This window comes from Epinephelus moara, chromosome 11 (assembly GCF_006386435.1).
Source record: "Epinephelus moara isolate mb chromosome 11, YSFRI_EMoa_1.0, whole genome shotgun sequence".
Lineage (NCBI taxonomy): Eukaryota > Metazoa > Chordata > Actinopteri > Perciformes > Serranidae > Epinephelus > Epinephelus moara.
Window position 1 is genome coordinate 15,818,756 of NC_065516.1, and position 21,698 is coordinate 15,840,453.

At 38.6% G+C, this 21,698-nt stretch overlaps 1 protein-coding gene across 3 annotated transcripts in view; it reads right to left on the bottom strand.

Moving 5' to 3' along the window:
* The window catches only part of pou6f2 (POU class 6 homeobox 2), a 104,457-nt gene that overhangs the window by 79,214 nt on the left and 3,545 nt on the right, over positions 1 to 21,698 (bottom strand). The window contains exons 3-4 of one of the 3 annotated variants that reach the window (XM_050057271.1): positions 19,452 to 19,532; positions 16,381 to 16,568 (exon numbers count right to left, since the gene is read on the bottom strand). In XM_050057271.1, coding sequence (XP_049913228.1) covers positions 16,381 to 16,568; positions 19,452 to 19,532 — 269 coding nt within the window. Of the gene's footprint in view, positions 1 to 16,380; positions 16,569 to 17,489; positions 17,747 to 17,999; positions 18,075 to 19,451; positions 19,533 to 21,698 lie in introns of those variants that run through there. The other 2 variants (XM_050057273.1, XM_050057272.1) reach the window with 2 other exon arrangements.

A 21,698-nucleotide genomic window follows, 5' to 3' on the forward strand; every position in this document is an offset into this window, starting at 1 on the left:
TTCTGTTAATTTGTTTTGTCATTATTGTGTCATATAACACTGTGTCTTCTTGTACTGTTCTGTTTTCCATTTGATTTGTGAATGTTTGTCTGGGACCTCAAAACAAGATGGTGCATCTCAAGGAGTTTATTCTAATACAGTATAATAAATGTCTATATATACTTTAAACCTTGTTTAAGTTGTCATGCATGATAATAACCATTAACAGTTTCATAATGCCTTATATCTAATCATTATAATGTCTCATGAATGTGCTTATAACAGATTGCACACATGACCTTCATAGAAAGTGAAATGCAATCACAATTCCACTGTTAGATTGATTTTCTTATATGGAATATTGCAGCTTTTCAATAAAGAATAAAGCCCTGATGTATCGTGTCATTTTTTTTCATGAACAGGATGAATAGGCTTTTTCTTGTTAAACATACAGTGCATGCAGTGGTTTCTAGTCCTTGTATAAAAGCTTCATACAAAGCGCACTATTGAATAGCCTTGCCAGAAAGATCTCATTGCCTGTCAAGTATATTTATGCATTACATTTTAAACTCCCCTCCGCCAACTAAAATCATTTCATCTTTACATAAAATCCAAATAATTGGTGAGTGGCATGACCTAACAAACCTCAAGCATTTGATGGTGGATGTAAAAGCCCAAGGGGGAGCCTGCTTTTCTAGCTGGTTTCTACCTCTGGCTGGCTGGCTGGCCCTGCTCCTCGATGAAGGTCCACATCCTCTCGCTTATCAACCTCGCAACGTAGTGGATATTTTGACAAGCCAGTCTCTTTTCACCAATTATTTCACCCATTATGGATCACGCTGTGCACAGCCCCACCCTGTGCACTCAGTATCCAGAATTAAGATCAATCTGAACATACAGGAGAGACTTTGTGGCTGTATTAGAGTCGATATAAAGCGACAGACAAAGTAAAATATCATCATAATCTGCCGTATAATTTCACATTTATTTTGGAGGGTGGATATTATGAGGCTGTGATGTTTTTACTGGATTTCATTAGCGGTATTGTCTCTACTCACTTTGGATGTGATCAAATTAAAGCCTTCCAGTGTGATTTTCATTTACAGCAACTCAAACTTCACACCCATCTCGAAGGCAATTCTCTAAATGCAGCTGCCACACTGTGATAGTGTATGTTCAGTGGGTTTATTCCATAATAAACCCAGCAGAGCTACTTTACAACTTTTACACCTGTGAAATATCTAGTCACATCATAGCAAAGCCAATTAGCTAAATGAAGATATTCAGCCATAATGAAGGAATGAGACTTTATAGCATCATCAGTAAGCTCCAAACTGTTTGGCTCATGACAGTAGTTAAGATATTGGTTGTGAATAATGTATTCTATCTGATAAACAGTGTGGGAGACTTACTGAATAACGATTCCTTGATGCCTTCATTTCACAATAACTTAGAAAGCTTCATCCCCTTGCAAATATTTGTAACGTTAACACGTTTATCGCAGGGGAAAAGATCGATAATAAATAAATACACATGCACATCTTTCCCCAAAGGATTTGTGTAATTTCTTTAACTAAATTAAATAGCTGACAGGAGAAATGCCAAGGGAGTCAGTCTTCAATTCTTTTTTATTACCAAAATCTTTGTACATGTTTTGCTTTTCTTTTCTTTTTCAGAAAAATCTACTTATCCTATGGGGGGGGGCAGAAATATATCTATGAAACCGTTACTAAAAAAGAAAGTCCTTTGATGCCGTGATTATACACAGGTTACACAATGGGTAAAATGGAATGAATGGATGTATTGATGTGAGGAGAGATGAAAGAAAAGGCCAAATGGATGAAAGAACAGGCGATGCACATTCAACATAGCTTTACATTTATCTGGGACATTCAGGCTTCATCTTTGTGAGCAGTTTAACTGCCGATGTAACAGTACAAGTGCCCTTAAATCAAAACTCTTTAGTCCTCAAATGTACCGTTATGTAAGTTTTTCACAGCCTTGACCAAAACGAAGAGGACGAATTTAATTACATGAATCAAGTCTTTTTAATTCCAAACTCATACTGACAGTGACATGATATTTTTAGTAAAAAGTGAAATAATTTTATTTATTACAGGGCACAGAGTGCAATTTGATGTGACTTATGTCATGGAAATATTGCCAATATCCACCACTATATAAATTCTGTATTATTGATCACCAAAGTGGCCACTGGAGAGCGACTTTCAATACCACACAACGCAGAAGGTCTCTATGTGTGTGCGTGTGTTGGGTGGTTGAGCAGGGGTGGGGGCATAGAATCATATTTATTTGACTTCGTTCGGCCTGTCTTAATGCAGGGTGCCCCAAGGACTACACCACAAAACAATTAGCCTGGATTTCATAAAGCAATCAGCATGCCACCTTGTCTAATGCAACCGCTTCATACATTGACAGTCTGAATAAAATGGGTGTTATTGAAAGCTTTGTGTTCATGTTAGCTTTCGCCTCAAAGCATTCATGAATCAATTTTTGCCCATAAAAGAAGCTTTAACACTTAAGCTATTTTAGTGGAAATGCATTATGTAAGTTGTCAAATGTACGAGAGAGGCCGGGTAACGATTCAGGCTATTCAGAACGAACAGCCAACCCCCATTTTTATAATGGTCCTTTTGAAAATGTCTGGCTGAGTGCATGTGTTTGCTATTAAGATGGTGTCAATCATTTTGCCACTGAAATCTAATCCATGGAAAATAATTTCACATGTGAACACATTTAAAAAGACTGAAGATTAAGGAATAATTACTTTCTTAATTGTTATGATAAATTGAATTATTGAAGTAGAGATAATCATAGCATAAAAACATGCAAAATAGCAATATGATGATGATGATCATCATCGACTGTGTTGTGCTGTTGATTGAGAGCGTTTGTTGGACAGCGATCTGTGAGCTGTTGGAGCGTAAAGGATGGGCCCAGATAAACAACAAACCACATCATACACAAGCTTTAATTCCATCAATACACACCCAATTGTCCCAGATTGTCTGACCATTGATTTTGTTAATACCGCTTGGAAAGTTGATGTGGCGTTGCGGAGAGAGCTGAGAGAGAAACAAATGTGGAGCGACAACTCATTTCACTTTCCTTTTTCTATCTAAAGCAGCCTGGCACAAAGTCCACAAAGTAATGTTACATACAAAGGCCTTGTCTGCGGGTTGGGGTGTAACCAAATATAAGTAATGGCATTACGTATTTAAAATACAAAATATGAGTGACTCTATTTCCGTTACAGTTACAATTAGTGGTATTGTGAATACAGTTGCTGTCTTTAAATTAGATTACTTGAAGGCTTTTGAAAACTTATTTGCTCAGTGTCCTAGCTGAATGCCACGTAAGCAAACATCAGTGCGATTGCATTGTTTTCTGCTGGAATGATTCAAGTGGCTGCAAGCAACATTGTTTTCAGCTGAACTTTTGTCAGACGCCCTGTTTCTTTATTTATTCATTATTCATCTCTGCTGCTTGCTTTGTAAGATGCACAATAAACAAGGAACAGCTGATTTGTTAGGTTGAAATGAGTGGTATCTACAGAGCATCTTCTCATTTCACTACAAAAACCTAAATAAGGAGGCAGCTGGCTGGAGGGAGATAGCCAAGGAGCTTAAAGTTTCCGGTAAATAACCATCACTAATAAAAACCTATTGGCTATATTAGCCCTGTCTCGTGGAAATTACATTCTACTAATTTGAAAATGGAAATACATTTTAAAGGAGACACAATACCAAGGAAATTAACATACCTGGCAAGTCGCAAAAAATGTTGATACCAGCGAAATGTTCAATGACAATGTATTTCAGTTGTTTTCCCCAGAAATACGCAATCTGTAATACACTATCCACTTGCAGTGACTACGCTATTTTTTTTTGTATTACCTTTTTTAATTAACAATTAACCAAAATCATGGTCTTTCCCTAACCTTAACCAAAGTGCTTGTGTTGCCTAAACCTTAGACTGGAGTCTGGACGCCAACCTGAAATTTGGGTGTCAATGTCCTGCAGTTTGTACACTCGCCATTCTCCCCAACCACCTCCTTATGAAGCCCACGCTGCACATGAATGTAGTCTATTGTTACCTGAAAGAAACGCTCTCTGAATACAACCTAGACAGTGATTACGTTGCCACAAAAATGTAATTAAGACATCAATTTAGCAACATACAAACTTAGTTTCCAGGACACAGGCTTGCTATATTGTATGTCACTTTCAGTAAATATCACAATATAAAACGTGTTTTCTATTTAAAACGTCAGCGTAGCAAGATCGGAGTTACTTGCACATCTTTTAAGTGGCTATGTCTCCAAGGAAGCGCACAGCAGCTAAGTAGCCTATGTGCATATTTCATGGATTTATGGTGGACAGAAAACAATGCTCGCTTGCTGTTGACATGGTGTAAAATTCAAATGAGGAATGCATTTCCCAAAAACAAATTTTTTTAAACAAGAAAAAAAGGGGGTGTACTGTGCACATGCCACATGACGTCTGCAGAGGAGAAGCAAAGCCAGGACACTGTTGCGTATTTCTGGCATGGAAATATAACCCCCAGAAAAATGAGCTCAGCAAGACAATCCTCAAGTACTTCAAAAGTAATCCAAAGGATTTAGAATACTTTACTTAGTTTGAGTAATCTACTGGAATACTTTACAAATTACATTTTGGAGCTTGTATTCAGTAATCTGTAGTGGAATACGTTTTAAAAGTAACACTCACACACTGTACAAGGCATGGTGCTGTATGAAAGAGAACAGCCTACAATATGCAGTGCTGGCTTTATAGTGATTTACTTAACTCCTTGTAGAATGCATGAGAGCCAAAATCACCAGTGATTTAGCTCAGTGTTTCATTACTCCCACCAAAGCCCTCAACAATAACACAGGGCATAATCTACTGCCAATAACTCCAGGTGCTCTTAGTCAGATGGCTCCCTCTGGACCGGCAGGGAAGTAATACTCTGTTTAGAGGCTGGGGTGGAGAAGCTGCTAAGGATAGGTCAATAGTGTTTCTGGGGATAGAAAATCACCAGAGACGGACTTTTGAGTGGCTGCCTGTAACACTATTAGCTACATTATGGCTACTGCTGCAGCTAGGAGAGCTGTCATTTCCTTAATTAAGAGCCCAGCGCAGGGCAAGAGGGAGAAGAGGCCACGGCACTCTCTCCGGGCCTCTAACATTAAAGCCTGATTCCTCATCGTGCAAGGGTGGAGACCTTACAGGGGAGAAAAAAAATCTATCTCATTCATTATTCTGGCATAAAGTGGAATTATGGAGTTAAGGAATTACATAGGAGGTGGTGCCGTGGAGTGTGCCGAACAGAAAGGATTTTACACCTCAGCAGTTGTGACTATTTCTGACGTGATTGTTAAGCCACGAGCAACAGAGGGAAGACTCAGAGGACAGACAGAAGAAGACGAAATGGATGCGATGGTGTAATAGATGTCTCCGCTGGCTGGAGGTTTTGAATGTAAACACCAGAAAATACACACTTCAGGTTGTAGAAGTAAGCCCCTGGTGAATGGGTGGAGAATCTGCATGCAAACGATGCTTAAAGCAGTAAGGACCCTGTGCTCCAACACTTAGGCTCTCACTCGTGGCCGCAGGTCTTCACCGAAAGGCTCTCTGGTATGAGAGTGCTCTGCTCCAGCTCTTACCTGTCTCTCCCTTGATGCTGGAGTGGAGATGGAAGCAGCACAGGCACAAGAGGGACCAGAGGGAGGTAAATTGGTGAGAAGAGGCAATGCCCATTTCAAAGGTCAAGAAGGAGAGATGGTGTGATGGAGAGAGGAGGATGGAGAAGGGGAGAGGAAAGGGGAGGGGAGAAGAGGGCTTTTGTGTTGCATCTTCACAGGGGGACTTGGGACACTTTGCACATGAGCATCATCTGTTATGGAGCATCCTCCTCATTCCCAAAGCAATGTCAACCTGATTAGCTCAGGGTTGAAAGAGGCAAATAACAATCCAAATTATTCTTCATCCTTTTACAGGCATCAGCAAAGGAGGGTATGCTGAGATGAAGACAAGCTTTAGAGAGCTGTAAGCCTTTTAGGAGATGCCTGCTTCACTATTGCTCCTCCTCCTAAATTACTTAAATGATATTTGCTGTAAATAGGATTCTGCTGCTGCCAGCCTGCAACCCTGTGCTGAATAAAGGCCTTCCTCTCACTCTGTGTCATAAATCTTTGTCCTTACTTTGTGTAGAAACCCGGGGTTCTTACGACTAAAGTTGAAATGATTACCAATCAGTTAATTAATCAATAGAAAATGTATCTATTTTTAAAAATAAGTTCATTTTTCTGGAAAAATTCCCAAAATGTTTTGATTCATGCTTCTCTGATATGAGCATATGCTGCTTTTCTCTGTTTTATATCATGTAAGGTAAATATATTTGGGTTTTGGACTGTTGGTTGGACAAAACAAGACTTCTGAAGACTAGAGTTGCAGCAGTAAACTGTAAACCATGGTATGAAAATTGACAGTTAACATACCATGTACATTTGCTGACGGTGAACTCACTTGCGCATTCAAATCTCTTTTCCTCCTCAACTGCCTGTCAGACTTTTAACACATACTTCCATTTAAAGAAATGTTTCAAGTGTCCATTATTATAAATAATTTGTTCAACCTTGTTTTCATTCCTTTAAGCGTCATTGTGACTGATGATAATAATAATAATAATAATAATGATAATAATAATAACAATAATTGTGTAATACCGTAAACAGTGAAACCGTGATATTTTTTGAGACACTTATCGTACTGTGAAAATCTCATAGCATTGCAACCCTGCTGAAGACATCATCTTGAGGATTTGAAAACGTTCACTATTTTCTTTTTTGCATTTATAATGTTTAAATGATTAACTGAGAAAATAATTGGAAGATTTAACAATAATGAAAATAATAAATGACTGCAGCCCAACTTGGGATTTCAAGAAAATAAAGAGTAACAAAATCTAATTGCCAGAGCACCAAAGTTAAAAAATTATGTGAAAGTGAAAATTTCTTATCAATAATTTTGAAATGTTACATCAATCAACAGATAATTAATCAAAAACAATATTTACAGTTGAATAACCATTTGAAGTTGTAATTAGGCAAAAATTATTTGGTGATTTTTTTTCTGTTTAAATCACTGCAAATAGGGCTGGGTGATATAGAGAAAATAAAATATAAAATCACATTATTTTTTTTTACCACATACCTTGATATCAATATTGCAATGACTATGATTGATGATGCTTTCAAAAAATATTTACACAATGATATTTTTGATAAATAATCATGACTAAAGTGGATATAACAGTCTGTCTATAATGCAGCCTCTAAAACCAGGTAAAGCAACACTTATGATATTACAATATCCAAAATCTAAGATGATATCTAGTCTCATATTATGATTAGGAATGTTTCTAACAACTTATTTCCCTGATGTTTAGCAAAAGTTTAAACTAAGATTGGTCAACTAGTCTAAATGTGAGAAAAAACTATACACAACACAATAAAACACAATAAAACAGAGAAAACCGTCAATATTGAGCATAAATTCATCAATAAGGTTTAACATTGTCCAAAAATATATTGTGTATTAGAGCCATTTGAAGTTGTTATTCACATTTTTCAATAACCAAATCGTATTTACATGCAGTTGAAATGTGTGACACTTTGCACATTGCCCTACAAAACACGACAACAACTCACTAAATAAAAATTAACAAGCAACAGTTATTGAAAACAATATTCTTAAGGAAATTAACACGCCCAGTTATTACAATGACATTTTCACCGGGTAAATGTAATCCCATAAAATAATAATCATTTTACTAAAAAGTTACCTGACATACTATTTTGGTGCCAACTGCTGGCGGTAGAAATGTTTAATTGACTAGTCGACTAATCGCATGCATCCTTAATCACGGTATCAATGTTGTATCGATACATAGTCCAGCTCTTACTGCAAATTATATATCTTTTAGTTTTGTACTGTTTTTATGTCTGGAAAGTGTAAATTATATTTAATTACCTGATTAATTGATTTTAAAAAAATAATAATTTATTACAGCTGATCTTCAAAGTACAATCATGTTAAAAACAGCATCTTTTGGATTGTTGTTCATCCTGCGTTGTGTCTGGTCAGCTGCAGGACATTTAGAAGTAGCCAGTGGGGTGCGAGGACAGTCCGGGGCGGAGTGTGTGTGTTTGTGCGTGTGTTCGTGGGGGGCTAGACACCCACATGTCATGCCTGACACATCAGCCTGGGCCCCCCAGGCTATCCGGCACTAATGCTGCCTATGTCCCACTTTCTACCCCTTGCCCCCCAAAGCCTCCTCTCCTCCCCCCTCCTCACCCGTCCCTTCTGTCATAGAGGTATAATAACAATGGATCACACCAGCGCTGCAGCACAGGCTCAATCACTATAGGATAACATCAGGTGATACAAGCCGCACAAGACTATATCTTACCTCCACTGAACCTGAGCTAAACGGAGTTTATCTAGAAATGAGTTTATCTGGAAAAAGTCCTGTATTAGTTGTTACTGTATTCCCGTGTTGTAGTGATATTTACAGAGCTGAGTGGGTAAAGGTGGAAACAAGCAAATAATCATGTAGCTAAAAGACACCCAGCCCACCCCATCACACCCCACCCCTCCCAGCACATTATTCTGGTGGTGCAGACAAATAGTGGAAGGAGGGACGTCTGGAAATAGTATTGCTTTGAAGCCCATAACTCTATTCTGGAGAAAAGAATCATCACAGTGTTATTCCACATCCTCAGATATAAAGGGAAAAAACATAATAACTTCTCGATAGCCTGGATCTCCACTGCTCTATACTAGCTCCCCCCCCTCCGCCCGCCCACACCCCTGCCTCATCCACCATACACCCACTTCTCCTGCCTCAATCTTTGGTTTCAAAGGAAACGAATCAGCCAGAAGGACAGAAGGTTATGCATTAGTACTGGTCATTGCTCAAAGAGCGAGTGTTATAAATAATAAAGGCTTGTGAAGGACACAAGGGCTGTGGGATGCATCTCTGGTTCACGCCACACAAGTCAAAGACAAGACTGTAATTTCTATTCCGAAAATGTGACCCTTGCAGCTTCAATTACATCTCAACAACACCAACCGTGTCCGTGCCAGGAGATGTGATGCCTCTTTGTTAGCTCTACATGAAAGCCTTATTGATATTGGTTATGGAGTGCATGCTACACAACATATAAGTTTTGTCGAAAATGATTTCCCAACTTAAAGACAGTGTATAACTAAAATAAATGCATATTGAAATTCAATTTATTTTCTCCACAGCCATCCACCTACAGAACTTGTGATGTGCTTTTGTTTTGGAATACTTTCTTGTCAAGGCAACAATAATCTTCTTGACTTTAAATATACAAAACAACAGGGAGAATTATATTGTCAGTTATTTTTTGAAGTTCTTTGTTTTGCTCAAAGTCATTTCTGCATAACCAAGCATCCGTGAAACCTGATGACCTTTACTGCTGTTTGCATTGAAAACAAGAAGTCCGCCTTGTGCTCATCCTCCCTGTCCTCCATGCCATGCAGTGATTGTGTTGCTGTAGCCATGGGCACTGCGGGCACATTAGCAAATGTATAACACCTGCTTTATAGGCATGCATTAAGCCTGTTTTCAAGTTTGCGCAGACAGCTGAAATCCCCATAATGAGATCCACCTCCTGGGGAGAGACTTGTTCTCCCTCGGTCTCCTTTATCCACTCTTATTTACTCAGCATGGCCCATTCAGCACTGGTTTGCACCACTTTATTACTTAACCTCACCACACAACATTACGAGGCTCTTTGCATCAGCAAGCAGCCTATCCCACCATGCATCCTGCTCACTAAGCTGATTACACAAAAATAATAAGAACTCGTGCCTCCAGCAGTGTGTGTATGTGCATGTCTCTTTGAGTGTATACGTGTGTATGAATTTGCACGAAAGACAGTAGAATTGTTCCACAGCTACACTACATGGTAACACTGTGAGGCATGCACTAAATTTGTTAATATACAAAATTAGAGTATTCAGTTGTTAGAAATTATACAAAATGGTACGAAATCAAATCAAGTCAATCAAAGTCAAACTGAGACTTTTGATGGTTACTGCAAATGTAGAATTTAGAACTGAACAAAGACAAAGAAAACTGTGCAATGATTCAATACTTTTTCTGTGTTTTAAAGGTATTCTTGAAGCTGTCTCACCACTGTCAGTTTGGATTAATTCTATCTTTGAGTAGCTCCATCTTTTCCTATGTCTACCACATTATGAAACAACAATGTCCAACAATAGTACACTCAAATATTAAAAGCAAATTTAGTGCAAAAACTGACATTTTTCACTTTCAGTAAGTTGAATTTGGTCACTTTTACATGAATATTAGATTAAAAAGGTGGAATTTCGGACAAAGCATGGTCAAACTCAAAATCTGTGATACACCCACTAAGTAAAAAAAAAAAAAAAAGGGTTGATGAAACTTTGTATTGTAAAATTGATTTAAACAGGGTTTCTACAGCTTGAGGCAAATTAGATCTAAGACTTTTTTAAGGCTTTGTAATGCCTCCCGAATTAAATTCAAGGCCAATTTTACAACCCAAATGGTTGTGGGAAAAAGTGGGAAAAAAAAGAGCAGACATCAGTTACTATAGTTAGACAAGATTTCGACCAAATGTATATTGAATCATTAAAACAAGACTTTTTTTGTCTCCTGGCAGAGACGAGGGTAGAACTGAACTGGGAAATACCTGTCATTTAGATTTCTTGGCGATTTTGTGTTCCTCACTCAGCACGTGGGATTCCACTGTCTTGATTTCAATCGTGCCAAGTTTGTAAAATACGTGTGCATTGCCTTGTGCCAGTTGTCGCAAAATCTTGTTTTGAAAGCCAGTTTTCGTACAATTTGCACTTCCCCATGCTGTCTTGGGTTCAGTGACAGCTAGCTAGCAGACAGTGGATCCATTGCTTAGCATTCTGGTCGTAAACAAAATATGAGTGTTGATTGTTCCTCTATCCTGATCTGCATGACATCAATGCAAAACACATTATGTATTTTTTTTTTTTTTTTTAAAGACATGTTACCAATTATTTTGAGATTTTACAATGCAAGGTCAGAAAGAAAAAAAACAATTACTAAAGTCCTGCTTCCCATGTATTCGCATTTTAAGACTTTTGGAAGATTGATTTAAGACGTTTTAAAACCAATTAGGGACTTATTTTTAATTGAATGAATACAATGCCTTTTAAGACTTTTAAAGGATCTGTGGAAACCATGTTTAAAGCTCAGTTTAAGAAGTACTGCAACTTAACTAATAAGGCAACTCTATGTACTCCCCAAAAAGTCTTGTGTAAGTGACCGGGACATGAATAGCATAGACTGTCCAGATAAAATTAATTTCACCAATCCAGGACACAATCTCATTGTAATGAAGTCAAATAAACCTGGAAATACATAAAAGAGAGAAGCAGCATTACGGCAGATGTTGCATTCGGTGTGGACTTTTTGTTCTGAATGACCTCCAATACCAGGAATCAATGAAAGATTCATTTTGCTCTTTTGGGGAGGGGGGTCTCTAGGTGACCTTTGTGAAAATGTTCCACCATTTTGGCAGAATCCGAATAAGTGCAGACCATTTCATGTAGACAGTAAGTGTATGAAATGAGTGCTCCTGTCGTTCCAGCCTGGCTCTCTTTGACAGCATGATGATAGAAGCGTCACATCCTTGGGAGAGTAAATGCAAACTGACAAGAGATGAGCCTTTGGTTGCTGAATATAATACGGAATTGTGCTCTGAGTGTCTTATTATCTTGTCTGTTGATGTCTGAAAGGGGGAGATTTGCTTGAGAAGAGAAGACAGAAACTGTACGCATCCAACACCATCCCGTCCTTTGAAAAAAAAATTGCTTGCCCTACTAACCACAGCTTTCCCACCTAATGTCCACTTCTACTTGGAATAAATACAAGGCGGCAGGATGTTTGTGGTGCCTCGTAGCCCCTGTTAGCTGAAGTGGAAGACTATTTGCACAGGCAAGCTTTTAGGAGGAGAACGACCCTTTCACCACTGCAGTAAGCATGTGGTGGGTGTAGAAGGTGGACAATTTACTGTAGACAAACATGACCGCTACTGTCATTGTCTCCAACTGACTTCTCGTTCTCATACTGGCCCAAACTCTTATACATAGTATTAAGGCACTAAAGTCATACATCAACTCTGCAGGAAAGAAAAGTTTATGGCAAGCTCTACAAATATGAAAATACATATATGGCACATGTAATCGCAGCACAAAGTAGACATGCAGCCATATCAGCGTTCAGTGATATTTCAAAACTGCTCAATATCAATATAATAACGTGTACATGAATGTACGTTGCCAAACAGTGGGGTTCAAGGTGGCAAGTTTATCACAACTTCTGTAACAAAAAGCCTCAGCGACAAGAGATGACTTGCAGGCTCATAAACTGTGTATGCATGTAAAAAAAAACATACTAAACTTAGTAAAGATGTGCTCAGTTTCAATGCATTTACGATATTTTTTCTATCTACACGTTAGATACAATACTACTTGAATTCTAGAAGAGCAAACTACGTCTTAACATGATTTGCATTTCCTTGAAACTGTTAAGTGTGTGCTCTTACTCTGTGCATGGGATAAGCGTGTTGGTTTGTGTGAAAATGTCACTCATGAAATTGGAGCACTGTATCAGAGAGATTATGCAAAATCATGGCCGTAAAACTTTTTCTATACTCTGAAACTGAGGAATCCAAAGTATTCTTGCTTCTTTACCACAATGCAAGTCAGGGAGAAGAATCTTAATGTTGTGGCTTCTGCACCATTCTGAACCACATAAAGAAAACCTCTGAATAATGTAAGGCCTGGTTTTAAGGCTCAATTCAGGGTTGTTTTCATATCAGTGGCTTCTTGTTGATAATACAACAGTGAGAATTGCAAACTTAATACAATCTCCCTGCAACCACAAGAGTTCAATGCAAACACGTACACAAGCAAATGTGGCTCAAATAACGGCAACATAAAATCCAACTGATGTACCAATAGGGCTGCGGCGATATACCGTGAACCGGTACTAAGGAATTGACAACCTACCATGTACATTTGCTAAGGTACAGTGCTGAAAAAATGCAACCAGATGAAAAACTCCACCTGCACATCACACAGCTCCTTTTCCCCCTTTTACACACACTTTCATTTAAAAAGATGGTTTCAAGTTTCAACTACATCATTCCTTTAAGGGTAATTTTAATTGATTATAATAACAGTAATTGTGTAATATGCATTCCGTGATATTTTCTCAGAGGATAATCATATCGTGAAAATCTCATACCGTTGCAACCACATGCACAAAATCTAGAAATCCTAATTGTTTAAACTGTTTGCTGTTATGAAATAGTTCAGCCACTCAAAGGGTCAATACACCTTCAGATGCCTCTCACTGTGTGGAAATGGTGCATCTCCAAAATGTCAACTTGTCAGGAATTAAGATAAACAGGATAGCTTTTACCTTTATGGCCTCATGTATTACGCTCAACTGCTTTAAGAGAGGTTTCATGGACCCGACTCAACACATAGCAGCTCATATAATCCATCATCTGCAGGTAAAACAAAGTTTCCAAAATGCTTACTCAAACTTCAACTTAACACCAAAGAAAACAAGGACACTTCCATCCTAATTTTAGGCTGAGAAAAAAAAATGTGAGTGACAAATCAAACATTTCCCTACTGTCTGGTAGCATTTAGAAAAATGTATAAAAAGATGCTGAGTTTGTCTTCTTCAGCTCTCTCTTTTTCTTCCCTCCTCTCTTCCCCAGCAGTAACACAACTCCACGTCTCCGCCACGGTCCGTGCCTTTCCCTTTGACAGGTCATGTGGGCAGTGGTACCCAAACCAAGCCTGCCGCTGGCACAGCCCAGGGCTCCGCCACCGGGCAGCGAGAAACCATCCCCAAAAAAATTCTCACTGGGAGGCTCCGACCAGCCATCAGCAAACACCAAGCACAAAACACACACACAAAATCTTAATTTATGGTTCAAGAAATACAACAAAACAATCTGTTTTTTTCCTGAGTAATTTCTCACTGATGAAGGCACGTCAGTAATGTAAAACTAAAATATCTTACAATATAGACAAATAGTAAAGCTTATAACAAGATTTAAGTGATTGTGCACGTGAGAAAAAGAGAAGCAGAAAGTAGCAACTGAGCAGCAGGAGAGGACTCAGAGAGAGACTGATCAGAAACGAAGAAAGAGGGAGAGACTTGATGCTTATTAAACCAAATTGCAACACTTCTGAGACAAATCCTGCAGTACACAGTCCTTGTTTAGAAGACTCTCGCCTCGGGTTATTCTTGAAAAAAGGATTTAAAAGACAGCTGAACTCTCACTGATTAGGTTTGAGCGTAATATTTGGCTATCCCTCCTACAAATTCTTATTTTATTTTGTTCACAAATGTTTGGCAAGCTCATTATATAGGCAATATACTAAGCTCACTGCCACTTCCCAGGAAACACACACACACACACACACACACACACACACACACACACACACACACACACACACACAAACACACCCAGACATCCAGACATAGTCATATTCTATTAACAGCTCTCATTAAAATCTTGAGCAACAAAAAATATGCACTGTTTACCACAGTATAAATTTATAACCAGCAATAAAACAAATATGCCAACATCTCACACACATACACACTTAGACATGCACGTACAAAATAAATAAACACAAGCAAAAGAGACAAGATAGTCTGTATAAATATACAAAACAGAAACCAACATCTAAAGCCATTAGAGAGGGATTTTTGTCACCTTGCATCCATATAAAAAAATTAAATACTATAATAATAATAATAGCAATATTAAAGCCTAAATGATGATGATATATTCAGCAAATAAGCTCTTCATGTGAAGACCTTCAAATTTGTTTTGCACAATATTAAAAATGGTATCTTCAAAGAAGCTTATTGCTGAAATTAAGCAAATTAAAAAAAAAGTCTTGGAAATCATTTGTATAGAACATATGAATACATTTAATAAATATCAAGGATGAGAGCACATTATTTACTTGAAATTAAATATATAAATTAAAGTGTCAATTCTGTAGCATTTTCCACAAGGACAAATCTGTTAAATCTACAGTTAATAGACACTGCAGTTTAATGTATATACAAAAACTCAGTTTGTAATTATTTCTAATTCCAATCATTATAAAATCTCTTTAATGAAAGCAGCTCTGAGCTAAAGAACTTCATAGCTACATCGCCTTTCTCATTACAACAAATATTTTGAAAGTTTGCTAAAATGGTAATTTATATCATTATGCTTATTGAGTCATAATGAGGCCCAATGATTGAATTAGTCCACACGATTGAAACTTATCATACTAAAAAACTCACACAGTGATCTGAAATAGAGTATGAACACTCAATTAATGAGATAACTGCAAAAATAATGAGGCATGCTGATATAGAAATTGGCTTATTTTGAAGGTAATTTGCAACTAAAGATGCAAAAAGACTAAAAATGACTTAATAAACTGAAAATAAATAAATAAATATAAGAAGAAACGTCTCTGCAATAAACTAGAAACAATACTATAATATCTGATGTGCTGGTGAGAAATATTATTTTTGACATTAAGTTTTTTATATTACTTAGTTATTATTTATCCACATAAGTTGCCATTTATTCTAACATTGAGATAAATATAACATTTTCACCGTCTGAATTCAGAAAAAAAGTACATATTACTACTAGACACCAGCAAGATTGTGAAGTTGGGATTGAAGCAAAATATCTTGACAGGGAAAATCTGATTTTTAAGAGTCAATAAAACTTTTCAATATATTTTATATTAAGGAGAGTCATGCAACAATGCTGCTATAAAATATACAGCAGTAATTAAGTATTAAACTTATCCACTGTTGCTTTTATTAAGTATTTAAGACAGACAATACAACAAAAATGTACTACCTCTTCAAAAGGAACATTTCTGCCTGTTGTATTGTCAATGCACTTTCAACTAACTAGACTGTTCCCTAAAAAAATGAACTGGTTTTATAAGAAACTCCGAGTTTGAAAGTTTATGAAACATCTTAACGCACAACACTGACATAAAATAGAATCTCCCCCTAAAGGTATCCAAGCGTTAAAGAGCCAAACATTGACTTTGTCTTTGCACTTAAACTTAGTTTGCTGCCTGACACTGCTGACACCTGTCCCAGCACTGGAAGCTCTCTGCTCTCACCTCACCGCTGCCTCAACCAGACCTCAGCCAGCACCTTTATGAAGGAGAAGGGACAAACGGGAGGCGTGAGCCGACTTACCGTACAGCTTGTTGGGAGTGCCCTCTCTGTCCGTGGCCTCGGAGGGCAGGAGCAGGGGCTCGTCGTTCAGATCGCTGTCTGGGGTGGCCGCTTTGTCGTCCGCCCGGAGTTCTGCCGCGCTCATGTCGCTGCGCAGGGAGAGCAGCGGCTTGCTCAGCTGCCCTGTAATCATCGGATCCTGGAGGGAGCTGGGAGCCCAGGTGGGAAACAGAGGAGAAAAAAAAGAGAAAACACCCCTGGTTAGATGTGCTTCAGCGTCTCACCCTCACCGGCTCCTTCTCTATGTCTCTACTCACTCTCTCCTCACCCAGCTTCTCCTTTCTATCGCTCACTCATCACTCTCCCTCTCTCTCCTGCTCCCTCCCTCTCCAGCTCTCTCTTTTATCTGAGGCTGGTGCTACCCCGCTGATACTGCCGGCTGCTGCCTGGTGAAGAACTGTTACGGATCGCGTGGCGTTACCATTATACCCTGCAGTCCTAAAACGGTGATACATCCATCTCCAAGGGCTCATTACTACCTGACATGTGCCTCATCTTCAGCAAACACTAAGCTGACAGCAGTCTACAAAGAGGTCCATGGGCTGTGCGCTGATAAATAAATATAATTCTACATCTAGAAAGAAGATATGAGTGAAAATACACACCAGTGATTACACCAATTTTCACATAGCTGGGGACACAAAATGTGATCAAAGGTGACATCTCGCCGCACAGTGTAAGGCGACATGAACTTAAGGCCTGATTTAGACAAGAGATGAAGGCAGTGATGCTCCCAAATTTTTGTCCAAATTATTTTAATTTTTTGTCAGCACTTAGAAACAAAAATGAAGAGCATCAACATGACATGATTAGAGCACTATCTGCCTGAGCAGCTTGGAAGAGAATAAATTCAGTGAAGTGAAGAATCAAGAACTTTGAAATAAACTGGTTTAAAAATACAAAAAGAAAGCACTTTAAGAGCATTTTATGAATGTATCAGAAATTCAAAAGCTTCCATCCGTACATTTTATCCGAGGTAGATGCAACACAATCAATAGAATCCACTCTATGGATATTTTTTGACTTAAACAAATATCAAAGTAAAGTTTTTTAAAAGCTGTTGCTCTTACCTAAACAAAGCTCCAGAAGAAACGGGTAAAAAAAGAGTTTTCAGGAAGTCCAAATGTTAAAGTCAGTGAAACAGCAGCTAAAACATGCCACCACAGCGCAGAGACCAGCTAGTACATGTTTCTACTGAACCAGAAGCAGCCTCCTCAACCTTCGTGTATCTGAATGGCCACCACAGGTTCAAGCCTGAGGTTGCTTCCTAAGACAGGCACTGGAGATGTCACCTCCTCCCTCTCTCTCTCTCTCTCTCTCTCTCTCTCCCTGCCTAACACACACAAACACACACTCCCTCCTGCCTTTACTCCCCCCTGTCTCTTCCCCCTTGTGTCCTCTGACTGGAGAGCTCCTCAGACAGTGTTCACCCCACCTCAGGCTCTGAGACACAGACACAGAGCAGCAGGACTACGGCCCCCTTCCTTATTTATGAATAAAGTCCAACCTAAATATATCTGAGCAAAGGACAGGTGACCAGCACATATAGGCACAAAAAGGAAAAAGGAGTCTTATCTTACCCATCAACTCCCCCCTCGTCCCCACTTCTATCAGGGTGGTCGATGAGTTCCTGCCCAGAGGGGCCTTTTTAATGTGCTCATCACGGGAATCAGCCCCCTCTGATATGACACATGATAATCTATGAAAATGTTAATCAATAGAAATAGTTTAAGCTGTCGTTAAAAATGTGAGCCGGCTGGTCAATACTCATATCCCTGGTAACAATGTCACTAGTCATCAGGGCTTCATTTGTGGAGCACTTAAATGTGGGACACTGCGCATCAATGCACCTCTCTGCCCGCCGAGGTAAACACATTTTCCCCTCTGTCTGAGCCTGGCCACACTCTGCATGCATTTGGGTCCACCCCCACCTCCTACCTCCTCTCCTTTGAGTTGCTTGATAGGTCCACTGGAGGGCAAAATTAATACCTAATTGAATCTTGCAGTCATCAAAATAATCAATAGTTTTTTATTATTTATTCTTCACAGTCTGTTGACTGTTTGAAAGCTCAGAGGGACAGGGGAGAGCACAGGCAGCCCTGAAATTTCTACCGTTTCACAATGTAATTTTCACTGGGGCATGAGAGTTTGCAAGACCTATAAAAAATGAGAGCAGTGGTTTTTGTTGGGAGGTGAGGGGAAAAAATAAAGGAAAAATGGGAATCTTTGCCCCAGCAGCTACGATGAAAAATAGAATAAACAAGCTACTGACACTTCAGAGAAGGGCAGGGTCCTTTCTGTCCATCCCTCCATCTTTTTCCCTTTCCCCTTTTCTCCTTATTTCATCATATCAGGAGTGTGGCGGTACCTCTCTAATGCTGGCATTTCTCTTCCTGACAGACTCCAAACAAGTGCTGGGAATGAGATCAGAGCTCTAATCTTCCCCTGGCCTCCGAGGCTCGAGGATAAGGGGGCAACACATCTCTCACCATCTTACGCAGCTGTTAATTACCTCATTTCAAAACGGTTTGCTTTACCTATTTGCAATCATGCCACCAGATTGGTCGTGTTTATCAATTTAAGCTCAGTGAGTAATGTAATTACACATAATGGGATAACTGTAATCTTATTGTAAAAATCCGTAATAAAAAGGGATGTTTAAAAATTACCATAAGAAATTACATTACTGATTCTAAGCAGTGGATGTGTAACGGATTAGCTTCATTTTTTAAAGTAACCCTCAGACCTCTGATTAAAGCAATAATGTGAGTTTGTTCATGTGAGTTTGTTCATGTGTGTGTGTGTGTGTGTGTGTGTGTGTAAGAGGGGTGGCGGGAGCAGACATGAGGGAGTTTTTTTTCTGTTCACTCAGTCTGGCCACAGCTCAGGAACAGGTTGCAGGAACAAGAAAAAGCACTTGATCCCCCCCTTTGCCTCCCGCTCACCAAACTCCCCCAGTGGCCAAATAATCAGTGGTAAGCGGAGAGTCCAGCGCGTCATCAGATACCCATGCTAATAGCTAGTGGTCTTACCGGTGCTGTAGCAGTGTGAGGGACACTGTGTGAGGGGTTTCAGCCCGTGACTGACATGCTCCACTCCAACACTCTAGGCTCCTTTGGTTATCAAAGAGAAAAACACATTAATTATCATTATAATTGTCATAATATCATTTTACCTTATTCACAGTGACCTCTAATATGTATGCCAGTGTTCAGCATGGACTGCCCAAACAGCTGGAACAGTACAACTGAGTATCTGTAGCTGTGTTCATACATACTAAGTTAGCAGTTACAAAAAATGTATGTACTTCACTGGTTTGTGTCAACAGGAAATGGTTCAGTGCACTCAATAATTATCAATAGTGCGATATTAATATGGAAAAATAGAAGTCTGGTCTTGGTGATGTAGTCATAGGCCACAGGAGTACTTGAAGACAGTAAAGTTGCATACCAGTAGAGCTGCAACAATTACTTATCTAACTGTTTAGCTGACAGAAAATTAATTAACTATTGATAACGATAATCAACATTTTTTTAAATAGCAAAAACAGAAACTTTTGCTAATTTTGGGTAAAATATTGTCTGAATATCTTTGGGTTTTGGGCTGATGGTAAAATGAAACTAGCAAAGTGAATACATCACCTTGGGCTGTGGGATACGGTCGCTTTTTAATATTTCCAAAGAATTTATAGACAAGATAACAGGCAGATTAATTGATTCACAGAGCACAAATGGTGCACAACAATAGTACATGCAAATATCAGCCTCTTTCAATATGCATACTTACTTATGTAAATGTGTGTGTTAATGTGTATACTTAATTGTCTTGCTTCCCTAGGAAAATCCTTCTCCGCATTGGCATGTAATATGGAATTGGGACACAGCTTGTCAGTTTTATAATCTCCATAATGCACTGGTGACCTGCCCATTTTCCTGTTTTGTGCCCAATGCATGCTGGGATAGGGCTCAGCACACCTGTGACCCTAGACTCAATAAGCCGGTGTGAAAAAAATCATTAAAGAATGAGGTGTAAAATCTTCCCAAAATACACCCCATCATGTGTCAGACTGTTCTTATAAACATTACTGTTGTCAAATCATGTGTTTGCCTCGCTTGTCTGCATGCATTCAAAACACTACACAAATCATCTATTGTCTCATTAAACTCATTATCACTGTTCTAAGTGGCCTACTGGCTAAAAAGCAAATAAATTCATACTGTCATTAGCTGATTAGTTTTTTTCTGCTGAAACCTAATGAGTTAGTGTTCCTTGTAATGCAATCATAATGACCTGCGTAATGAACGGACACAGATACTGCCAAAATTAATATCCAATATCAGCCACAAGAAATTAGTTTTCATTGCTGCAGTGAAATTAGTTAAATCTGTCACTTTTTCCAGTCACTCTTTAATTTACTTTTCCAGGAATAACTTTGAATTTGAATGGCTCATTGGGCTTTAATAATGTATGTATGAATTTAAGGAATGTTTTACACAAATGACTGTAAACATGTAAGACTAAATCTAATAAAGAAGACAAACATTCCAGTCTTTTAAAGAAAAACCTCTTTTCTGAAATGTATAGCGTTAAATGGACTACCTTTAATACAAAATTTTTAAAAACTAACAAAACTGCGACTTTATTTCAAGAACTACAAACTGAACATTACATGTATGTGTTAATGTATCAGTCAAAGGCCAACAATAATTCTGAAACGCCTATTTTGAGTAACTGTTCTGTTGTTTGATCCCATTGCATTGGGCAAATATCCCAAGACCTAAATGTCTAATGTGGTATGGTAGATGATGATTTGTCTCCCCCTTAGGGTTATTAACCAAACTGTTCCCCACTCCCATGGCAAATGGATCTGTGTGTAGTTTCACCAAAGCCCCTTTACGCATGCAGACATCTATAAGTGCTATTAATTAACTTGTGATTTACTCGTAAAAAAAAGTAGAAGGTTCCTATTATTTTATCTGTTACATTACTAGCTAATATACTTCCTCTGTACATATTCTTTTGGACCAGAAGGCCAGTGTTTTAAGTAGTCAAGATTTGAAAATATTTTTTTTCCACATTCATTAATATGATCAGCAGTTATTCCTCTCTACTCCAAAGCTAAAATGCTCCCCAGTGGATGGTCGGTGGGTCAGTGAAGGCTGAGGGCTATCAAAGCAGTGTATTAAAAGGAGCTCTTTGAAGCTTGTAAACCACAGTGCCCAGCAGGTCCACAACAGATAGACGCCTCTGATTGGTCAGGTGTGTGTGTGTTTTTTGCT